The sequence below is a fragment of the Cornus florida genome, unplaced genomic scaffold, assembly GCF_030987335.1.
Source record: "Cornus florida cultivar Cherokee Brave unplaced genomic scaffold, ASM3098733v1 CherokeeBrave_3.0.0_Hap2_Chr05, whole genome shotgun sequence".
In the NCBI taxonomy this organism is placed as follows: domain Eukaryota; kingdom Viridiplantae; phylum Streptophyta; class Magnoliopsida; order Cornales; family Cornaceae; genus Cornus; species Cornus florida.
Genome location: NW_026775575.1, coordinates 115,318,483 through 115,344,139, shown reverse-complemented (window position 1 = coordinate 115,344,139; position 25,657 = coordinate 115,318,483). Strand labels below are relative to the sequence as shown.

At 37.8% G+C, this 25,657-nt stretch overlaps 1 protein-coding gene across 1 annotated transcript; it reads right to left on the bottom strand.

Moving 5' to 3' along the window:
* Window positions 1-19,887: 19,887 nt before the first annotated feature.
* Window positions 19,888-21,159, bottom strand: LOC132310026 (F-box protein At5g07610-like). The gene has a single exon (XM_059808267.1). It carries the CDS (start codon window positions 21,157-21,159, stop codon window positions 19,888-19,890), a length of 1,272 nt encoding a protein of 423 aa, XP_059664250.1.
* Between the last annotated feature and the right edge of the window lie 4,498 nt (window positions 21,160-25,657).

The window sequence follows — 25,657 nt, the reverse complement described above, 5'->3', positions numbered from 1 at the left end:
GACTCAAACTTCTTATACCACTGTCTAGGTGCCTGCTTCAAACCATAAAGACTTTTTTTTAGTTTACACATATAATCCTTTTTTCCTTTCACCCTAAAACCCTCTAGCTGCTCCATATAAATCTCCACCTTCAAGTCACCATGAAGGAAGGCAGTTTTCACATCCATTTGCTTAATCTCTAAGTCTAGGCTAGCTGTTAAACCAAGAACCAAACGTATGGAAGACATTTTCACAACTGGGGCAAAAATCTCATCAAAATCAATGCCTTTTCTCTAAATGAATCCTTTGACAACTAGTCTAGCTTTGTACCGTGGCCGTGAAATGTGTTCTTCTTGCTTAACCCTGTAAATCCACATGTTCTTCAAAACTCTTTTTCCTTTAGGCAACTTCACCAGCTGAAAAATATGATTGTCATGTAATGACTGCATCTCATCTTGCATTGCATTAACCCACTCTATCTTATGTTCATCTTCTATGGCTTCTGCATAACACTCAGGTTCTCCCCCGTCAATCAGTAACACATACTCATTTATAGAATACCGAGTGGAAAGGAGTCGGTCTTTAATAGATTTCCTGAGTGGAACATTGTAATACCCCTAATTTTCAAAAAGATAGTCTCGGTATTTTGTTTAATTGTTTTCTGTTCATTAATTGTTTTTGGTTCATTAATTATTTTGAATTATGTTTTAATTGACTTTTTAATTATTTGATTTACTTGAATTATTTGTGTTATTTGAATTAATTAGTTGGTTTATTTGTTTTCTTTGGTTTAATTAATTATTTGAATTATTTACATTAATTGTGATAATTGTGATTATTTAAGTTAATTGTTTTAATTATTTATTTGGCTTTAATTTTCTGTAAATTGTATGTTATTTTCTGTTTTACGTTAACTTGGAATTTTATTGTTTCTTTAATTAAATTAGTAATTACATGTTTTAATTTATGACTAGGTATAAAAGTGTGGTTAGGGTTTTAGTTCTGTTTAGGTTTAATTTAATGAGCCGACAGGGTTTATAAACTAGGTTGTGTTTATGGGCCGCGTTTCAGACTTTAGATATAATTGGACTTAGGGTTTTGGTTGCCTATAAATATATAAGATAAGTCTGCTTAGGAAAAAATAATAAAACCAAAACACGTCTGTGGAATTAGAAACGAGGAACAGAGGAAGTTGTAGTTGGAATCGCCGGAGATCGTAGAAGACAACGTAGAGATTTTTAACAAAAATCTCAAAAGGCAAGTTCTAACCTTACTCTCTCCCTTATACTCGTGTTCTTTGCATACTCAATAGTTCCAGGATGAATTACATGTTTAAAAATAAAAACGTTATCTGTTTCATGTTTAGAGTTTAACTAAAACTGAATTTGTTTTAGAACTGTTAAACTGGTTAACTTTGAACTTTCTTGTTTAATTCTTGGTTTAATCCATGTTAGTAGCATAATAAGGACTGAATTAAGGGTTGGAATCTTCTGGGATTAAGCTAAACTCTCTGAAAACCTATACTGTGAAGTGTCGGAGGCGTAAACGACGACTGGAGAGGAGAACACGAAGAAGAGGAGGGAGAGAGCCGGCTCCTATTGGATTGGAGCCGGCTCTCCTTGGATTGGAGGCGGCTCCAATGGTCCAGGAGCCGGCTCTAAGGCCATTGGAGGCGGCTCCAATATTCTGGAGCCGGCTCCAGGTTGTTTTCTACGTGGGTTTTTGGTTCTGTTGTTTGTTTTTCCACTTTTCAGTGATTAGGCTTCATAGTGATTGTTTTAATATGTTTTAGTGGAGAATGAATACTGTAATGGATGGTTTAGGAGTGGTCTAGAGTAAACATAAATATTCAAAGATCATATTAACATAGAATTGGACACAAAGCATTAATCATTAGGATTACATGGAGTTAATTACGAATGTCTTGTAGACTTGTGTGGATTTGGAGTTTCTAACTTCTAGATTATAACGTAAAATTTCTTGTGAGAGTTTGTGCACTGCTAATTGCAAATTCTTAGAATATACATACATACAAGGAATTTGTATTTTTGCTAAAGATTAATTGATGATTAAACTTAACATTTAATTCGTCAATTTTGTTGAATAGGAGCTTAACAGTATGTTAAATTGTCTAGATTTATTATGCATGCCATGGAAATAAATATTATAACATTTGTTTAAGCTCTGTTAATTATGGATACTGGAAATAAACTTATATTTACAGACACAGTCCTGTGGGTGATCAGGTAATGGCTTATTATTGGATTAATTAAGCATGTTTTTCTAGTATACTTTAATGTGCTTAGTTTGGAACTGTGGGTTTTGACACTGATACTGTTAGTACTTAATCAATGGTTGGATTTATTAAAGCATGATGGTTAATCTATTCTAACATGGTTAGGTTGGAATTGTTGGTTTTGGCATTTATAAATTATTTAAATGCGTGGAATAGAGTAATTAATATTGATATTTATGTTTCCAATGTTAATCAATTTGTTGGGACTATTCAAGAACGGTTGTTAATACATTCTGATATGCTTGATATGGACTCGTTGATATTGTTATGTACTTGTATATGCTTTATCAACTATTGGACGGATTGGATTGTATGTACCGGTATGGGACGGTGACATACTAGGTTTGGATTAGCCCAAATTGCTAAGTCTTACCTATTTTGGAGTAAGGGCACGGGTTATAAAATACAATCCTCCTTATATATATAAGTCGGTACGGTTGAATACGCCGAGTAACTTACTGGATTTCTTGTGGATGGTTAGAAACAGAGTTTAGATATATTTTTATGTTACCGTGTCATGAGCTTGAGTCTCAGCGTCGACGGTTAGGGTGCGTATATGCAGTTGGATGTGTAGCTGACTGTGAAGGTTGAGGTATACCCTGTTTAGGTTTAGGTACTCATACCCACTCAGGTGCGTATTGTGTGATGCTTTCTATCCAGGTTGAGACCCCCTTCATGGCCTAGCGAGAGTCCAGTAGTGTGGATATATTTATGTATGGATTATTAGTTATTGTTGAACTATTTAGTATGTACATGCGTATCGAGTCTCTGCTTGGATTGTAGTAGGATAGAACTTGTTCGTGGGCCTGACCCACTCCTATTTTTCAGGTGTACGTCAGTTCCAGGCTTGAGCTTGTTCGTGCTGAGCAGAGACGATCTTCCATTCTACCGACGATGTAGGGTTTCTTTCCAGATCTTGGATTTGGATTTTATCTTTCATTTTACTTTCATTCAGTGTGAGATTTTTATTAGGGGTCCACTAGAGATGGATTCCCGAGTTGTTCAAATTATGGATATTTGGTTTATCAAATTTAAGTATTTAATTATTTAAGGATTATCTTTTAGTTCTCTTTTCAGCTTTAAACTTTCATTTCTTAATTCATTTTGTATTCCGTGTTCATTATAAAATATTAATTGTTTGATATTCCCTCGGGTTTGGGCCTGGGCCTGATCAACCCGTGTCTCGGATCCGAGGGTTATCACAAACATCTGGTGGTGTCTCTGGTACTGGCAACTGATCAATCTCAATCTGTAAAGGAGCATTACTGTCACCTAGACCCTACTAGTCATCCTGAGCATTATGTTCAACATGTGCTGAAACATCTGTCAAAGAAATTGGATCTAAATCAATCAAACCATCATCATACTGAGGCAATGTTTTCTCTGTTTTCTTAATATCTTGTATGATTTGATCTTCCATAAACACAACATCTCTACTTCTCACTAGTTTCTTGTCAACTGGATCATATAACCTGTAACCAAACTCAACCAGGCCATAGCCTAGAAAGATGCATTGTCAGGTCTTCACATCAGGCTTAGACCTCTCATCTTTAGGAATATGCACAAAAGCCTTACACCCAAAGACACATAAATAATCATAAGAAACATCTTTGCCAATCCAAACTCTGTCAGGTACATCAAACTGAAGAGAAGTACATAGTGTGATATTAAGAGCATGTACAACTATACTCAAAACTTCACCCCAAAAGGATCTTGGCAGTTGTGCCTGTGAAAGCAAGCATCTCACTCTCTCAACTACTGTCTTGTTCATCCTCTCAGCTAAACCATTCAACTGAGGAGTCTTGGGAGGCGTTTTTTAATGTCGAATACCCTATTGTCTGCAATAGTCATCAAAATAACCTATGTATTCTCCACCATTATCTGTTCTGATGCATTTCAATTTATTTCCAGTCTGTCTCTCAACTAAAGCCTGAAACTGTTCAAACATATCCAACACTTGATCTTTTCTTCTCAAGGTATAAACCCACAATTTCCTTGAATGATCATCTATGAAGATCACAAAATAACGAGACCCACTGAGTGACATCGTCTTCATAGGGCCACAGACATCTGAATGTATCAAGTCAAGTATACCTAGCTTTCTTGAAGGAGGGGAACTCTTGAAGGAAACTTTATTCTGTTTCCCTGCCAAACAATGAGTACACTTTTTCAAAGATGCACTCTTAATTCCTGACAGGAGATTCTTTTTAACCAACATTGTCAAGCCTTTCTCACTCATATGAGTAAGCCTCTTGTGCCATAACTCAACTGAGTGCTCATCTTATATTGCATTAATAATACCTTTGGAAATTCTTGCCTGTAATACGTACAAACTAGAAAACTTCTTGCCTCGAGCAACTATCATAGCACCCCTAATGAGCTTACACTGGTCATCATTAAAGGAGCTGCAATAACCCTCATCATCAAGTTTACTTGCAGAAATAAAGTTCAAGCAGATGTCAGGAATATGCCTTACATCTTTAAGGACCAATCTTGTGTCATTATTTATTTCCATGCACATATCTCTAATACCAATAACTTTGGCCAAGCCATCATTTCCCATCTTTACTGTCCCAAAATCACCTACTGTATAGGATATGAAGGCATCCTCTCGAGATGTAGCATGAATAGAGGCGCCACTATCAATAACCTAGCTGGTCTCATGGTATGTAATATAAATAGCATCATCATCATAAACAATAAGGAAGTCTTCATAAGTAGTGGTGGCAACTTGATCATCATCCTTACCATCGTCATTCTTTTTCTCATTCACTTTCCCCTTGTTCTCTCTCTTCAACTTTCTGTAATATTTCTTAATGTGCCCCTTCATGCCACAATGATAGCATTCAACAGTAGCAAACTTGTTGGACTTGCTTCTGCCTTTATCTTTATTCTTCTGACCTCTACTCTTACTTCTCCTCCTATTTTATGTAACCAAAACCTCTGACTGTGAACTGGATCCCTATGATTTTTTTCTCATCTCTTCATTCAAAACACTGCTCTTAGCCAGATCCATATTGATTAAGCCATCCAGATCTGAATTAGACAATGACATTCTGAAGGTCTCCCATGAGTACAGTAATATACCAAGTAGACATAACCCCTATACCTCAGCATCAAACTTAATACCTATTCCAGCCAGCTGATTAATTATTCCTTGGAAAGTGTTCAAATGATTTGTTATTGGAGTCTCGTCTTGGTATCTCAAAGTCATCAAGTGTTTTATCAAAAACATCTTGTTATTTCCAGTCTTTTGGGCATACAACTGCTCAAGCTTATTCCAAAGTGTGCGTGCATGTGTCTCTTCAACAATATGGTTCCAAACATTATCATCAACCCACTGTCTAATATATCCACACACTTGCCAATGTAGTAATGTTTATTCTTCATCAGATTTATTATCAGACTTCACACTAGCAAAATATCGGTAAATTAAATTGCTTCACATAGAAAAGGTCTTCCATTTTTCCTTTCCAAAATGTGGTAATTTGAACCATTCAAAGTGACCATTCTACTTAAATTAGCTTTCATTATTTAACACAAGAAATTCAGCAATAATAATAACCAAGCTCTGATACCACTTGTTGGGAGAATTCAAAAAAGACTGATTCTAGCAACCTGAATCTCTCACAATTAAATCAGTAAAAATATATTCTCCCTCTATGTGTAAATCTGTTAGGAAGCATTAAATAGAGCACAATAATCTGAAAAATATTATCAACATCACACACACAAAAGACACAATCAATTTTTAGTGTGGAAAAAACTCCCTGATGTGGGGAGCAAAAAACTACTGGACCGTAGTCACTAAATCTCCACTATCAACAAAATAATGGGTGTACGAAAGTTCTCTCTAGTTAGAACTAGAGGTAATTAATTTCAAGAAATAATCTTTCTTGGCAACAAATATCTTATAATCAAATATTAAAGAGAGATCTCACCAACACAGAGGTACTGTACACAAACCTAAAAACTGTTCCAGAATGCTTGAAATCCACTCTCTACCGTTCAGAATGTAAAGCCTTGTATTGCGAACCCACTTGCCAAATTTCAGCTCGTTCGAACCACAAACACATGTTGATCGGAGCCCTTAATGAAATCTGGTCTTACTTAAAATAAAAAATAAAAAAATAAAAAATAAAAAATAAAAATTGGCTTAATGATTTTTTTTCTCTCTGTTTCGGCAGCAGAAGAGACGACTCGTGTTCTTTCCTCAATACACAAACTACATATATATATATATATATATATATATATATATGTGTGGGATTCAAACCCACATGGGCTTCACTTGGGCCATCCTCACATTAGGAGGGAAACCCAACCCAACAGGAAGACATAGAGAGTCAAAAACCAAACCCTTGAGGCCTCGATCCCTCTTCCCCTCACCAGTGTATGTGCTCTCACGTAGTCTTTGCTTCTGTTTCTCAGGTAGATCCACGTACTCACTGTGATACCCCTCGGATCCGAGACACGGGTTGATCAGGCCAGGCCCAAACCCGAGGGAATATCAAACAATTAATATTTTATAATGAACACGGAATACAAAATGAATTAAGAAATGAAATTAAAGCTGGAAGGAACTAAAAATAGAATCCGCAAAATATTATAATTATTAAAACCCATCAAACCCAAACTCCAATCTTTTAATAACTTGGGAATCCATCTCTAGTGGACCCCTAATATAACAATCCCAAACTGAATCAAAGTAAAACTGAAAATAAAATCCAAGTCGAACATCTGGAAAGAGATCCTACATCGTCGGAAGAATGAGTGACCGTCTTTGCTCCACACGAACAAGCTCAAGCCTGGAACTGACATACACCTGTAAAATAGGAGTGGGTCAGGCCCACGAACAAGTTCTATCCTACTGCAATCCAAGCAGAGACCCGATACGCAAGTACATACTAAATAGTTCAATCAATAGCTAATAGTCCATACATAAATATATATCCACACTACTGGACCCTCGCTAGACTATGAAGAGGGTCTAAACCTGAATAGAAGGCATCACACAAATCGCACCTGAGTGGGTATGAGTACCTAAGCCTAAACAGGGTATACCTCAATCCCCACAGACAGCTACACATCCAACCGCATATACGCATCCTAACCGTCGACTCTGAGACTCAAGCTCACGTCATGGTACCATAAAAATATATTTAAACTCCAATTCCATCCATCCACAAGAAATCCATTAAGTCGTTCGGCGTAGTCAACCGCACCGACTTACATACATATAAGGAGGATTTATTTAATAACCCGTACCCTTATTCCAAATAGGTAGAACTTAGCAACTTGTGCTGTCCAAACCTAGTATGTCACCGTCCCATACCAGTACATACAATCCCATCCGTCCAATAGTTGATAAAGCATATACAAGTACATAACAATATCAACGAGTCCATATCAAGCATATCAGAATGTATTAACAACCGTTCTTGAATAGTCCCAATAAAATGATTAACATTGGAAACATAAATATCAATATTAATTACTCTATTCCACACATTTAAATAATTTATAAATGCCAAAACCAACAATTCCAACCTAACCATGTTAGAATAGATTAACCATCATGCTTTAATAAATCCAACCATTGATTAAGTACTAACAGTATCAGTGTCAAAACCCACAGTTCCAAACTAAGCACATTAAAGTATACTAGAAAAACATGCTTAATTAATCCAACAATAAGCCATTACCTGATCACCCACAGGATTGTGTCTGTAAATATAAGTTTATTCCCGGTATCCATAATTAATAGAGCTTAAACAAATGTTATAATATTTATTTCCATGGCATGCATAATAAATCTAGACAATTTATCATACTGTTAAGTTCCTATTCAACAAAATTGACGAATTAAATGTTAAGTTTAATCATCAATTAATCTTTAGCAAAAATACAGATTCCTTGTATGTATGTATATTCTAAGAATTTGCAATTAGCAGTGCACAAACTCTCACAGGAAATTTTCCATTATAATCTAGGAGTTAGAAACTCCAAATCCACACAAGTCTACAAGACATTCGTAATTAACTCCATGTAATCCTAATGATTAATGCTTTGTGTCCAATTCTATGTTAATCTGATCTTTGAATATTTATGTTTACTCTAGACCACTCCTAAACCATCCATTACAGTATTCATTCTCCACTAAAACATAGTAAAACAATCACTATGAAGCTTAATCACTGAAAAGTGGAAAAACAAACAACAGAACCAAAAACCCACGTAGAAAACAACCTGGAGCTGGCTCCAGAATATTGGAGCCGCCTCCAATGGCCTTAGAGCCGGCTCCTAGACCATTGGAGCCGCCTCCAATCCAAGGAGAGCCGCCTCCAATCCAATAGGAGCCGGCTCTCTCCCTCCTCTTCTTCGTGTTCTCCTCTCCAGTCGTCGTTTACGCCTCCGACACTTCACAGTATAGGTTTTCAGAGAGTTTAACTTAATCTCAGAAGATTCCAACCCTTAATTCAGTCCTTATTATGCTACTAATATGGATTAAACCAAGAATTAAACAAGAAAGTTCAAAGTTAACCAGTTTAACAATTTTAAAACAAATTCAGTTTCAGTTAAACTCTAAACATGAAACAGATAACGTTTTTATTTTTAAACATGTAATTCATCCTGGAACTATTGAGTATGCAAAGAACACGAGTATAAGGGAGAGAGTAAGGTTAGAACTTGCCTTTGAGATCTTTGTCCAAAAATCTCTACGCTGTCTCTTAAGTTCCAACGAAAACCAATATGAACACTCTCTGTTCTTCCTTTGTCTCCACAGTCGTATACTTGGTTTTGTTATGTTTCTAAAACCCTAACCAAACATCTAACATATATTTATAGGATTTTACTAAACCCTAAATTAATTCAAGCCCCAACTGAAATCCTAACCGGCCCATCCAACATACTGAGAAACCTACGACGGCTTACAAACTGATTAAAAGTAAAACCCTACTTATTAAATCAAGACAATTACCAATTTAAATTTACAATAAAGAATTAAATATAACACTATTACAATTAAACACATAACTAAACAATTAAAGACAATTAACAACTTAACTTAGAATAAGAAAAATTAACTACAACACAGTTACAAGTAACCAACAATTAAACAATTAAATTTGAAATAATTAAATCCAGTCACGCTAACAATGAAACCATCAATTTAAACAAATAACAACCATATCAACTAACCAAATAACCAATTACAATAATTAAATAATTATCAAACACTTCAAAGAAACAATTAAATGATTAAAATTCAACTTAAAATAATAAAATAAATTCCAAACCTATCTTTTTATAAATTAGGGGTATTACATTCTTCCCCCCTAACAAAAGGAATTCCGTCCTCGGAATTCGCTCTTACCTTCTTTCAAAATTTCAGGAAACTGCGAGCGAATGACATCCTCCCGTTCCCAAGTAGACTCAGCCTCATTGTGATGACTCCATTGAACACGAACCAAAGGAATAACCTTATTACGAAGAATCTGATCTCGTCGGTCGACAATACGACACGGCGACTCTAAATAAGTTGCATCCGGCTGCAACTCAATCTCCCCAACATCGATATGCTGATACCGATCCTCATCTCACAGAAATTTTCGCAACATGGAAACATGAAACGCGTTGTGGACGCGATCCAAAGTATTCGGAAGTGCCAACCGATAAGTAACAGCTCCAATGTGATCCGTAACCATGAATGGACCGACAAATCGCGGTGACAACTTCCCTTTCTTCCCAAAGCGCATAACCCCCTTCATAGGAGACACTTTGAGTAGAACCTGATCCCCAACCTGAAACTCCAATGCCCGAGTACGACGATCAGCATAGCTCTTCTGCCTACTTTGGGCAGTACGCATGCAATCTCGAATAAGAGCAATCTTTTCAGAGGTATCCTTGATGAACTCAGGACCCAAAAATCGATTCTCTCCAACCTCCATCCAACAAACAGGTGATCGACACGGTAGACCGTACAATGCCTCAAATGGTGCCGTACCAATAGTCTTCTGGAAACTATTGTTATACGCAAAATCCACAAGTGGCAAATATTCCTCCCAGTGGCCCTTGAAATCCAGAACACACGACCAAAGCATATCTTCCATAATCTGATTCACCCTCTCAGTCTGTCCGTCAGTCTGAGAATGATAAGCAGTACTAAGGTGTAACTCTGTACCTAAAGCCTGCTAAAAACTCTTCCAAAATCAAGATACAAAGCTCGAATCCCTTTCCGATAAAATAGACAATGGAATGCCATGTAGCTTCACAATCTCTGAAATGTAAAGCCTCGCCAACTGCTCCGAAGTGTAGTCAGTGCAAATAGGCAAGAAATGAGCTGACTTGGTCAACCTATCCACAATGACCCATATGAAATTATGCCCCTTGAAAGAATTTGGCAATCTTTCCACAAAATCCATAGAAATGCTTTCCCATTTCCACTCCGGAATTGGTAATGGCTGTAAAGCTCCTGGCGGCCTCTGATGATCAATCTTAACCATCTGACAAGTACTACACTGAGAAACAAAAAGAACAATGTCCCTCTTCATACCTGCCCACCAAAACTGCCGCTTCATATCTTGATACATCTTATCGCCTCCTGGATGAACAGAGAACTCAGAGTGGTGAGTCTCAGTCATCACATCCTTCCTCAAACCATCAGCAGAAGGTACCACTAACCGTCCCTTGTACCTTAAACCTCCATCAGCCCCAACATAGTAGAATGGAACCTCTCTGGAAGCTATCTCTGCGACCTTGTCGACACACTGCTGATCGGTGAGTTGTGCTTGTAAAACCTTGCGTATGATGGAAGGTGTAACCATCATGCAAGCCATAAAAGCGTCTGACAACTCATCTACACTCTTCAAAGCATTCCACTCAGTAGTGAATAGAGCAGAAAGACTACCAACAGGTCGGCGACTGAGTGCATCCGCCACTACATTCGCTTTCCCTAGATGGTATTGTATAGAAAAATGATAGTCTTTTACAAACTCCAACCACCTGCGCTATCTCATATTCAGCTCCCGCTGAGTGAACAAGTACTGCAGACTCTTGTGATCACTGAATAATCTGAAGGACTCACCCAACAGATAATGCCTCCAAATACGCAAGGCAAAGACCACTGCTGCCAACTCCAAATCATGTGTTGGATAATTAAGCTCATGAGGCTTAAGTTTCCGAGATCCATAAGAAATCGGTCGCTCCTCCTGCATCAATACACATCCAAGACCCTGCAACGATGCATCCGTGTAAACAAGATACTCTATCCCGCTCTGCAGAGTAGCCAGAACCGGTGCAGAAGTCAGCTTCCTTTTTAGCTCATCAAAAGCTCGCTGACAGTGTTCATCCCACACGAACTGTACACCCTTCTTGGTCAGATGAGTGAGTGGTCCTGCTATCTTGGAGAACCCCTGGATGAATCTCCTGTAATATCCTGCCAGACCGAGAAAACTCCGAATCTCAGTAGGTGATGTAGGCTGTCCCCACTCAACCACCGCTGAAACCTTGGCCGGATCCACTGCTATCCCCTTTTCTGACACCACGTGACCCAGAAATTTCACCTCCCGCTGCCAAATTCACACTTCTCGAACTTGGCATATAACTGGTGCTCACGAAGCGTCTGCAAGACTATGCGAAGATGTCTAGCATGATCGTCCTCCGACCGAGAATAGATCAAGATGTCATCAATAGAGACAATAACAAACTGATCCAAATAAGCCCGGAAGACTCTATTCATTAAGTCCATGAACACTGCAGGTGCATTAGTCGTCCCAAACGGCATAACACGAAACTCATAAGAACCATATCTCGTGAGAAATGCTGTCTTAGGAACATCCTGCTCCCTAACCCTCAGCTGATGATACCCAGAACGCAGATCAATCTTGGAAAAGTATGTGGCTCCCCTTAACTGATCAAACAAGTCATCAATCCTGGGCAAAAGATACTTGTTACGAATCGTAACCTTGTTCAACTCCCTGTAATCTATACACAGACGAAGCGAACCATCCTTCTTCTTCATAAACAGAACCGATGCTCCCCAAGGTGATGTACTCCTACGAATAAAACCCTGGCTGAGTAACTGCTGAATCTGATCCCTCAACTCTCTCATCTCCACCGGTGCCATCCTATAGGGTGACCTAGCAATAGGCGCAGTGCCTGGAGCTAAGTCTATCACAAAATCGATCTCGCGACTAGGTGGCAACCCTGGAATCTCCAGAAATACATCCGGGAAATCCTGTACAATCGGTATGTTAACCAATGACACAGTAATCCCCTCCTTATTTTCCTCCTCCACATGGAACAAATAGGTGCTACCGCCCCCTTTAGAACGTGGCATAGCTACTACATACATATCCTGACCAGGTATGGTAAAAATAATAGATCTATCAAAACAATCAACTTGGGCATGGTAGTGAGACAACCAATCCATCCCAAGTATCACATCATAAGTGTGCATGTCCAGGACCAATAGATTGGCTAGAAATCTGAGTCTGCCAATATCTAGTATCACAGGCCCATCACTCTCATGTATAATAGTTGTATCACCCAATGGTGTAGAAATACTCTGAGGTCTAGTGCATACCCTCGTCCTCATCCCAGATAAAGTAACAAAAGTCCTAGCTACAAATGAGTGTGTAGCACCTGTATCAAATAAAACACGTCCATGCAAACCATGAATAGGAAACTTACCCTCAATAGTCTGAGGTGCCTGAACATCCTGTGGCATGGGGTTATACACCCTGCCATAGTGCAACTGCTGTGGTGCCTGTCCCTGAGTCTGCGGCGGTGCCGGTAAAGCCAGATGTGTCTGTCCCTGAATCCGTGGAACCTGTGGAGCTGGTAGAGGCACTGGCGCCCTCTGTCCCTGCTGCACATACTGTCTCTGTCCCTGTCCCTGTCCTACTTTAGGATACTGCCTGGTGGTATGACCATACTCTCCACAAGTGTAACAACTACCCTAAAAAGTACCAAATGGCCTCCCTGTCGGCTAGCCTGTGGCTGACCCTGTCCTGCCTGTGGTCCCCCATTCTGTTGCCTCTGAATAGGTGCCCCATTCCGGTGAGCATCTGAACCACCCTTGTGCTTCTTCCAAGGCTGTTGTCCCTGGAACTTGCCTTTGTCATTCTACCGGTGACCATTGACATTCCCCTTTTCAGCTGACTGATTAGTAGAGTCTTTATCACCTCGCTTCTCACCACGAGCCTGTCTGATATCCACAGTCAACTGATACTGTTGTAGAGCGGTGTCTACCACCTAAGCATAGGTAGTATAGGCTGGACTACCTGTAATAGCTCTCTTGATAGACCACATCAGTCCCTTAACGAAACTGTTACGCTTCTTCTCTTCTGTATCCACCTCCTCTGGTGCAAAGAGAGACAAGCGTGTGAACTGCTGCTCATACTCCGCCACTGTCATGTTTCCCTGTTGCAGACTTAGAAACTCGGTCTTCATAGCTGCCCTGACTGCATAAGGAAAATATTTTTCATCAAAGCGAGCACTGAACTCATCATAAGACAATGTCATCCTCTCCTCTGAGGTGGTAACTGACTCCCACCACTGTAGTGCATCCCCAACTAACTTGAAAGTAGCAAGCATCTGCTTCTGAACCTCCGTGCACTGAACCAAACGAAGATGACGCTCAATATCCTGTTTCCACTGGTGAGCTGCTCTCGCATCGGTTGAGCCTGAGAACACAAGTGGACTCCCCTTTGTGAAAGAGCTCCTAGCCTTTCCCCAAGAATCCATCTGAACCACTAGTGCTGGTATAGGTGCTTGCTGAACCTGTGGTTGGTTTCGGAGTGCAACTATTACCCCAGCCTCTGTAGCCCGAGCAACGAGGTCATTGAGGTGAGGAGGAATCTCTGAATCTCTGACCTGGTCCAGAGTCTGTTGAACATTCTCCTGTTCCTCCTGAAACTGATCCATGTCATCTTGAAACCCAAGCCTTTGCTGCTCTTCCTCCATTTGCTGACGCCGTAGGAGATATTGTTGTTTACGTGCCGCTCTCCTTTCCTTCCTAGTTCCTTGCATGTTCTGTCCATTTCTAGCGTTAACCATCTATTAACACGAAAAGACAGACATCAGTACCATTTCTATACGAACTATAAGGAATACAATCCCAAACTGAATCAAAGTAAAACTGAAGATAAAATCCAAGTCGAACATCTGGAAAGATATCCTACATCGTCGGAAGAATGAGTGACCGTCTTTGCTCCACACGAACAAGCTCAAGCCTGGAACTGACGTACACGTGTAAAATAGGAGTGGGTCAGGCCCACGAACAAGTTCTATCCTACTGTAATCCAAGCAGAGACCCGATACGCAAGTACATACTAAATAGTTCAATCAATAGCTAATAGTCCGTACATAAATATATATCCACACTACTGGACCCTCGCTAGACTATGAAGAGGGTCTCAACCTGAATAGAAGGCATCACACAAATCGCACCTGAGTGGGTATGAGTACCTAAGCCTAAACAGGGTATACCTCAATCCCCACAGACAGCTACACATCCAACCGCATATACGCATCCTAACCGTCGACTCTGAGACTCAAGCTCACGTCATGGTACCATAAAAATATATTTAAACTCCAATTCCATCCATCCACAAGAAATCCATTAAGTCGTTCGGCGTAGTCAACCGCACCGACTTACATACATATAAGGAGGATTTATTTAATAACCCGTACCCTTATTCCAAATAGGTAGAACTTAGCAACTTGTGCTGTCCAAACCTAGTATGTCACCGTCCCATACCGGTACATACAATCCCATCCGTCCAATAGTTAATAAAGCATATACAAGTACATAACAATATCAACGAGTCCATATCAAGCATATCAGAATGTATTAACAACCGTTCTTGAATAGTCCCAATAAAATGATTAACATTGGAAACATAAATATCAATATTAATTACTCTATTCCACACATTTAAATAATTTATAAATGCCAAAACCAACAATTCCAACCTAACCATGTTAGAATAGATTAACCATCATGCTTTAATAAATCCAACCATTGATTACAAATGTTATAATATTTATTTCCATGGCATGCATAATAAATCTAGACAATTTATCATACTGTTAAGTTCCTATTCAACAAAATTGACGAATTAAATGTTAAGTTTAATCATCAATTAATCTTTAGCAAAAATACAGATTCCTTGTATGTATGTATATTCTAAGAATTTGCAATTAGCAGTGCACAAACTCTCACAGGAAATTTTCCATTATAATCTAGGAGTTAGAAACTCCAAATCCACACAAGTCTACAAGACATTCGTAATTAACTCCATGTAATCCTAATGATTAATGCTTTGTGTCCAATTCTATGTTAATCTGATCTTTGAATATTTATGTTTACTCTAGACCACTCCTAAACCATCCATTACAGTATTCATTCTCCACTAAAACATAGTAAAACAATCACTATGAAACTTAATCACTAAAAAGTGGAAAAACAAACAACAGAACCAAAAACCCACGTAGAAAACAACCTGGAGCTGGCTCCAGAATATTGGAGCCGCCTCCAATGGCCTTAGAGCCGGCTCCTAGACCATTGGAGCCGCCTCCAATCCAAGGAGAGCCGCCTCCAATCCAATAGGAGCCGGCTCTCTCCCTCCTCTTCTTCGTGTTCTCCTCTCCAGTCGTCGTTTACACCTCCAACACTTCACAGTATAGGTTTTCAGAGAGTTTAACTTAATCCCAGAAGATTCCAACCCTTATTTCAGTCCTTATTATGCTACTAATATGGATTAAACCAAGAATTAAACAAGAAAGTTCAAAGTTAACCAGTTTAACAATTTTAAAACAAATTCAGTTTCAGTTAAACTCTAAACATGAAACAGATAACGTTTTTATTTTTAAACATGTAATTCATCCTGGAACTATTGAGTATGCAAAGAACACGAGTATAAGGGAGAGAGTAAGGTTAGAACTTGCCTTTGAGATCTTTGTCCAAAAATCTCTACGCCGTCTCTAAAGTTCCGACGAAAACCAATGTGAACACTCTCTGTTCTTCCTTTGTCTCCACAGTCGTATACTTGGTTTTGTTATGTTTCTAAAACCCTAACCAAACATCTAACATATATTTATAGGATTTTACTAAACCCTAAATTAATTCAAGCCCCAACTGAAATCCTAACCGGCCCATCCAACATACTGAGAAACCTACGACGGCTTATAAACTGATTAAAAGTAAAACCCTACTTATTAAATCAAGACAATTACCAATTTAAATTTACAATAAAGAATTAAATATAACACCATTACAATTAAACACATAACTAAACAATTAAAGACAATTAACAACTTAACTTAGAATAAGAAAAATTAACTACAACACAGTTACAAGTAACCAACAATTAAATAATTAAATCCAGTCACGCTAACAACGAAACCATCAATTTAAACAAATAACAACCATATCAACTAACCAAATAACTAATTACAATAATTAAATAATTATCAAACACTTCAAAGAAACAATTAAATGATTAAAATTCAACTTAAAATAATAAAATAAATTCCAAACCTATCTTTTTTTAAATTAGGGGTATTACACTCACAGACATTGAGCTTCTTGTATCATACATATACCCTCTTATTTAATAGCTTGAATACTACTACTGTAGTAAGCATAAACTAATAAATACCAATTTCTTCATATTCCCTCTGTATCGTGGCCTTTTTTTCCTGTTGTTCTCTTCTTACTCCAGATCTTTATATGCTTTGAATTGATTACTGGTGCCGATCAGCAAAAACACTCCAATTCAATAAGCTCGGGCTCTTATCTCACCCCAATCACTCAACCCAATTCATGGTAGTCGTCTTTCGACCATTTTGCATTTGGATTTTACCAGCAAGGCAGTGTCTAAAAACTTTGTTAGGGGGGCGAGCACAAGGCTAAGCATTTCCCAACGGGGCAGGGATGGACATGAAAATCCAACCCGTCGTGGAGCACAGGGCAGGCATGGATTTAGGTAACCCGCTCCAAACCCGCCCCGTTGCCATTAGAGGTGGCGAAGTTTGATATGATCCGCCAACACGACTCGAACACAATACAAGTTAAGCGAGTTTATGTTGACTTTAAATGGGTTTGGATTGTAAACGGGTTGGCACGATTAACCCGTTTAGTTAATCGTGTCGTGTTTGGATTGAGGGGTTCAACCCGTATAACCCGTTTAACTATACGTGTCATAAACAAATTTCTATTTAAGTTCCAAAATAACTATATAAACTTGTATCTAATAATTTATTATTTTGTAAATTAGAGATTATTTAGTAATTTGGTTGAATTGAAACGTATACTTTTCTAGTATTTATTGTTCGATCGAGGATTATTAATAATTTAAATAATTTAATGCTTTGTTTTATTAAATAGGTCATTAAACGGGTTACACGTGTAACCCTTTTAATAAACAGGTCGGGTTAGTATTGAGGGTTCCTGACACGATTATTAAACAGGTCATGTTCGGGTTAAGCTATTTAGTAGAATTAAGTCAACTCAGTACTTCAAACACCTTTTAAGCTTTAGGTTGTTATCACTATTGTTGTCGTGACCTAGCTTAGTGTTGAATTTGTCTGGAGTTGGTTATTTTGTCAATTTGTGTGATTTTTTGTGATTTACCTATGTATCTGGTGTTTGATGTAAGTGTTGTCAGGCAGTTCTTTTACCCGCGTAAAAGAAAAATAAAAAAAAATCTATATAATTCATGAGATTAGATAGCCCACTAAAAAAAAAAAAATGTAATCATAACCATCACACCTATCATGCAGTAAATCAAAGGCAAAAGAATTGATGGGCTTTTAACATAATCCACGTTAAATCAACAAAATAAATAACGCGCCTACCATAATCTTTCCATTTTTGAAAAAATTCAATGAAATTAATCTCGAATGGTTAGTCTTTAGGTTGTGTTGTGTAACATAATCTTCCATCTTAAAAGAGGATGAAAATGCGAGAAAGGAGGTATGTGTCTTTACTTTACCATTATAAAAAAATTAAAAAAATAAATTCTGTTTTGCATCCACTATGTAACTATAAATTGTGCAATTCTAAAGCTATTTCAATATCCCATTCTCTCTAAAAATTTCTCTTTCTAATTCTTGTAGTCCATGTATGGCTATCAAACTCTTCAACTTAATTATCTGCTCTATTCTATAGAAGTAGTAGTAGTAGTAGTTTCTTCGTCTCGTGCTTCATTCATGTTTCAGTTGTTGAGGCTTGCACTGGTGATGGCTTCACTGTTGACTGACCTCAAAACACCGTGACTCTCCTCTCTCTCCATTCTACAACCCATCGGACACCCATTTTGACCGTCTTCGCATTGCTTTTCATTGCTCAACTCTCCGTGCTGCCCATTTCAGGACCACCTCAACCTCGGAGGACATGATCGATCCAATCACAAATTATATAGCTTACCATGGTGAGTACCTCATGAATCTGTCCATTGGAACCCCACCTGTAAACATGATTAGCATTGCTGATACAGGAAGTGACTTTTCATGGACACAATGCCAACCAATTGTAGCAATTGTCACAACCAAAAAAACTCCTTATTTCGATCCCGGACATTTTTCCACTTACAAAACCGGCCTTATTTACAATTGGGCCCTATGTCGACAACTAACACATGAAGAGGGAATGAAAAATGTAGTGGACCCCAGTAAGCTGGGTATTTGTCTAACCTGTAGGTTGTGACCAACCCATTAAAATTGGGCCCTACCTTATTTATTAAGACAACTTGGTGCGCGAACAGGTGGAGCGGTCCGCATACGACCCAGACACTTTCATAGTCACCTGCGAAGGGCTTCTTCACCTCCACTTTGCTTACCCAAATTTCTTGGGCGAAACCCAGCTTCCACGAAGCCCAAAGAGACCATCCAGTAGGCCCAAGCCTATGAAGCCCGACAGACTCGAGATGTTACAGAAAGTCCATAAGTTGTCATTCCCGACCAGCTCTACCGACCACGTTTGTGGATCATCTTCTTTATCTTCTTCCCTTTCTTGGTCCCCTAACTATTCCTCGTCATGCTTTGATATTGGCCTATAAACTCTAGCATTAGGTGAATAATTTAGATATGCCTATGGTTGGACAGGAAGTGGTTTTTATATATAACTAAATAGTGTGAATTAATAATTATTCAAATTATGCTGTCATTTGGATGTTACATGTACATTCATTTTGACTATTTAAAGGTAACAAAAATTTGTTTCTTATTCGATATTTATTTCTCATGAAAATTAACATGATGCCAACGTCTTCTAAGGAAAAAAAAAATGGTTTTCCCCAATAAGGATGTTATATCAAATTGGACATAAGGCCAACAAGCAAAATGGGTAAGAGAGCCCGGAAGGTCAAATTTATGTGAGAAAGGATGTTAAACCCAAGTTAAAAGTATTATGTATATATATACAGTACTGTACTGTTGTGTTTAGTTACATGAAATTGATGTCATGAAATTTTTTTGTTTTTTTTTTTAAATTGATGTCATGGAATTAAAATTGAAAAAGAATTATTGAAATTACAAAAACAAAAAATAAAAAAAAATTAGTGACCACCCACTCCAAGTGAGTAAAATTTACTTTTCATCAATTAAACAGGAAAGAGTGTCTCAATATATCTATGGACACCACAGTGATTAGAATACAAAAGCACAAAGGAAGAACCAGGATAGTGTGCTACATCATGAAGTTTCTTAAAAGAGTTGTCCTTAATGTTGTAGGAGATGATCATATTGGTGCCTACAAATAGCACCAAAAACACATCTCCATCTTTTCCGTGAATCAAACTAAGCACAGAAACTTCGCCACGCACGATCATCTCCTGGGATACAAAATCAACCATGGAGTTAAGGTTAATTCGGTACTTCAATGACCACTTGGAATAATCACTTTCCATATCCGAGACCTCCACATTAAACATGGTATCACTATACTCAGTAAGATACAAATGTCCTCTAGACTCCCCAAAATGCCGAAACTTATAAGCAATCCGAAATGGTGGAGATAGCATTGGGCACAATCTTTCTTGCTCAACATCAAAATATATGGAAGTTTGTCCTGCGCAGATGGAAATCCAATGGATGGAACCATTGCAGTAGACTCCACTATTCTCGAAGTCCACGGTTGGTGCCGAGAAAGGATCATCAAAGGGTCTCCACCACTCATTGGTCTTCGACGAATAAATATGTATTTGATACAAGTTGACCAGCTTATCCTCACTTGGTAATCTTTGAAGGTAAACAACTTTGTAGTGAGGTGATTTCAAAGGATCAAAAGCCAAATATGCAAGTTCAGCTGAAAAAGTTGTGCGGAAAAAAGGCCAGGGAAGAGTAGTGAATTTTTTGGTCGAAGGATTATAAATGTGGTAACTGTACCTACCTCGCTTGGTAAAACAGCAGAATAGAAAACCATTACAGGAGTCTACAATGGGTGTCACCATACCATATATGTATCTATATCTATCACCACCACCACTGAAATCATTACAGGAGTCACCACCAGCACTAAAATCTGGAAATTGGGCTGGAGACTTGCACTCTCCACCATTGCTATTACAGGAGGAGTCCATCAGAGGAATGTATTTGATTTCGGTTCGAGATCTACAGGTGAAGAAAAGGCCGGAGATTTTGGGATGTCGTTGGTGTTGTAATTGGCAGAGGAGGAGAGAGAAACGATGACTGGAAATGAGAGAGAACCATGATTTAGAGACTGACTTGAATCGAATGAGGGATTTTGACGGCAGACGGAGAAGGATCTCCACCACCAGGTCCTCATTGCCGTTGTTGAATTCAGCGGCGGTGGAGATCTCTTCAGACCGTCCCAGAGGCAGAGCATTCCGGCACCTTCTATTTTTAGAAGCCATTCATCTTCTTTCTCTCACACTTACTGAATCCAGAGGTAGGTGAATTGTAAAAGACTTATATAGCCAACCAAAAAATCCTAATAAAGAATACCTAATAAAACACTGACAGACAAGCTAAAAATAAGAAAACCTAAATTACAAAATAATATGCATGAATGGTATGATCATTGAAGCTAAACATATATAAGGAAACTGTAAGAATCTATAATAGGAAAATATTGATAGATATGGATAGTCATTCGCTGAATATGTGAAGAATTCGTATCATACTTGATAAATTTTGAATTTATGTTTTTAATGTATGGAAAATGGGTGTGGAAACTGTTTTACGAGTATGTAATAAGTTTGATTAAGTATGACCTTATTTATTACAATAACACCACAGATTTCACCTACACTACATGTCTGACACTCCTTAGGACGTGTCCTATTTTATGTTTTTTTATTTTAATACACCGAACACACTCCGGAAGGACACACTGGAAGGCTTGTGCTTTTCAGATATGGAGGAAGAAGATGAAAAAGAAACCAGATCTGAGTGGAGAAATCACCATGTGGATGTATGCATATATCCATCTAAGAGATGGATGAGATGAGGGAGATAAAGAGAGGGATAATATACCGATCACAGATGGAACGGATGAGAAAGAATCACCGGAAGAGTAGAGAACGAATAATAAGTAGACAATGCTTAATTACTCTCTAGTGAGAACTTTCACTCTACTTACTCTTTATGTGTTCCAATAAAAAAAATAAAAAAATTTATTTTATTAAAACTAAAATACTATTGATTTATAGAATTGCGTTATAATAATTTGTATTTTGAAGAGTTTTTTCAATTATATTTTATTTTGTATTTGGACAAGTTAATATCACACATAATCTTTCGTCTTTTAAAAAACTCAACTTCGGCCATCAAGAACAGAAATTCAAAACCAAAAAAAAAACAAACAAACAAACGGCAAGAAAGAGAGAAAAATTGGGAATACTTATTGAATGATGATTGAAAATCCCTTTCTAAAAATTAAACTTTAAATGTGCAAAGCAAAAGAATTAAATCATACCTCCACTACAAGAGCGAGTTGAACCCACAGTTCTTGCTTGCCTGTTGAGTGATGAAGTTCAATGGAGCACGAAAGTAAAAAATAAATAAATAAATAACCCAAACACCCTACTCACCCCTTATGTGTTCCAATAAAAAAAAATAATAATTATTTTATTAAAACTAAAATACTATTGATTTATAGAATTGCGTTATAATAATTTGTATTTTGAAGAGTTTTTTCAATAATATTTTATTTTGTATTTGGACAAGTTAATATCACACATAATCTTTGGTCTTTTAAAAAACTCAACTTCGGCCATCAAAAACAGAAATTCAAAACCAAAAAAAAAAAAAAAAAAAAAACAAACAAACAAACGGCAACAAAGAGAAAAAAAATTGAGAATACTTATTGAATGATGATTGAAAATCCCTTTCTAAAAATTAAACTCTAAATGTGCAAAGTAAAGAATTAAATCATACTTCCACTACAAGACCTAGTTGAACCCACAGTTACTGCTTGCCTGTTGAGTGATGAAGTTCAATGGAGCACGAAAGGAAAAATAAAAAATAAAATAACCCAAACAAGAATCAAACATGCTCGCTCATTGATTGATGATGTCCCATGGAGGTGAGAAGAAGAAGAACAATGGAGAGAGATGAGGGTGTAGGTTAGGGAAGCGATGAAAAAGATAAGAAGAGGGGGAAAAGAGAAAAAGTGGAGAAAGGGTTTGGGAAAAGAGAAAAAGAAGTGATGAAAAAGTGGATAGAGGAAGGCGTGGGCTTGGGAATCGATGAAAGAGGGGAAAAGAGAAAGGGTGATTACCCAATTAAAACGGATCGATTCGACTTTCTTCTATTTTTTTAAAAATTTTGCTAATTTTGTTATTAAAGTTGTGTGTTATTTTTTTATTGGAACACATAAGGAGTGAGTAGGGTGAAACTACTCACAAGACCGGCCTTGACCCAAGGCGACCAAGGCGGTCGCCTAGGGCCTCATGTTTTGCAGGCCCATTGATTATGGGCTTAAAAAATAATAATAATAATAAATAAATAAATAAAGACAATTCACTTGAAACTTGAAAATGCCTCAAATATTAACATCAAGATTTAGAGGGCCTCAAGTTTTGCAGGCCTTTTTTTTTTTTTTTTTTTTCCTTTATGCCTTTTTCTTTAAAGTATGCACGCAACCTCATATATTTATTCCCTGTTGCATAATTAATATATATATATATATATATATATATATATATATATATATTTGTTTTGTGCCCTTTGAACGCGTTTGGCTGTTAACTACTTGGCTCCTCAGTTTCTTACTTTCTTATCCTGAATTTTTAATTTTCCATAACTGAACTCTTAGTCTCCTGTCTTTGTAAACTGTAACTACGTACTTCTCCAATTTTTACAAAGTTTTTTTTTCCCCTCCATGTAAATCATATTCTCTTTTTTTGGTTTTTTTTTTTATATTTTGTATTGATTGATTTTTTCTATAATTCTATTCTGACTAATATAATATTATCTCTTGCAGGTGCATTTTTAGGATCTGGATTTCATGTGGTATTTTTGTTTTTCTGTAAATCATATTATTGCATATTGAGCCATTGAGGTAATCTATATTTTCTTTCAGCAAAGCATTTTTTTTAAAAGTTTAGTTTTATGTTGATTATGTTTCCTGTTATTTAGATTTCAAGATTTTTGACAATTATGTCTACAAGAAAATTTGAAATTGGGTATGAAAAAAAAAAAAAAAAAAAAGGAAGAAGAATACGAATTGATTCAATCTCAAAAAGGCATTATTCATAAGTTTTTTTAGGAAAAATGCACAAATTGATAGTTTAGTTGAAGATTTGGTGAATGAAGAACATAGGAATGAAGAAAATCTTAATGAACATAGAGATTTAATAAATGAAGATATGAATGAAAATCAAAATGAAGAAAATGTGAATGAACTTGAAGATTTGATAAATGAGAATGATAATCTTCCTTTGAACATTAATGATCCAGGAAATTGGAAAGATATTGATAAAAAAAATAAATTGAGGGTACCAAAACGACCCGGGCTTGGAGTGATCCACATTGCATAGGATGGGTCGGATGTGGATAAACGGGATGGAGCCAGTTCGCGCCGTATGGACCCAGGTCCATAAAGCCATTTCAGAAGCCCATGATGAAATGAGAGGAATCGAGTCCAGCCAAAGGAGAATAGGATAGGATCAGCTCAGTGGAGGTTGTAACTGTCTATAAATAAAAGGAATTGAGAAGGAAAAAGGGTTGAAAAATCATTGGGAGTGTAAAGTTTCTCTCTCTACAATTAGGGAAAAATTCTTTGTACTTTCAATTGGCGCCGTCTATGGGAAGAACAAGAAGGATTGATTGATATCATTCTAGATCGGATCGATTCAACGCACTCTGCGAGGAAGACGACTACTCTGCGAAAGCTGAATCAACATTGATGATAATACAATCTGTCTTGACGAGTCAAGGCTCCGGTTGATTTTGGAAAATTGGCGTCCGATCCAAGCAGATCAGATCCGTGCTTGATCCGGCGAACTGCGCAATTGCGATCTGTTGTGATTACTGAATCCGGCCAGTAGCGGACTGAATTCAGCAAGTGTAGGTTCAGATCTAGTGTGCGCGCATTAGCGAAGCTCCGATTTGGTCAAGAAGTCTGCAGTTGATGACTTTGCTCTGATCTGGAATGATGATCGGAGAGGCGAACTCGAATCCTTTGGAGAACGGCCAGCAGACAAAGCTCGACGAGCTGATGAACATGATCGATGCTTTGAGGAAAGAAAATGCAGAGCTACGAGCTGGAATGGAGCATCGTGAGGCTCTTGCAATTCCGAGGCCACCTCCTGAAGGAGAGGGAGCTTTACCGTCCGAAGCTGATCGTCAAGGTGATCCAGAAGACGTCAATCGTGGTGGTCTACATCGTGATGAAGATATAATCGGTAATCTGCCTCCGAATGCCGGCAAAGTAGAAGATCGGGAAAGATCTGTCCGTCTGGAACCGCATCACAAACAGATTATGAGGGAGGAAGCACCAGCGTATGAACATCGGGTTGCGTCACCATGGCAGAGTGAATTTGCGGAGGATAGGTCGTTCGATCCGCCATACCGACCTTCATTAGCGACAGTTGATTACAATAGCTCGGAAAAGAGATCTGCCAATCGAGGATTTTCGTCACGATTTTCAAGAGAAAACGAAGCATTGCGTTCCTCAGCAAGCGCATCGCCGTTCACTGATGAAATTCTGAACGCGCCGAATCCGAAGAAGTTTTCCATGCTGATCTTCATTCTGTTTGACGGAACAACTGATCCGGTCGATCACATATACCATATTCAGTTAAAAATGGCTTTGAATACTAATAATGATCCTTTGATGTGCAAGTGTTTCCCTACGAGCCTGGCTGGACCAGCTCTCAATTGGTTCAAGAATCTGGCTCAAGGCTC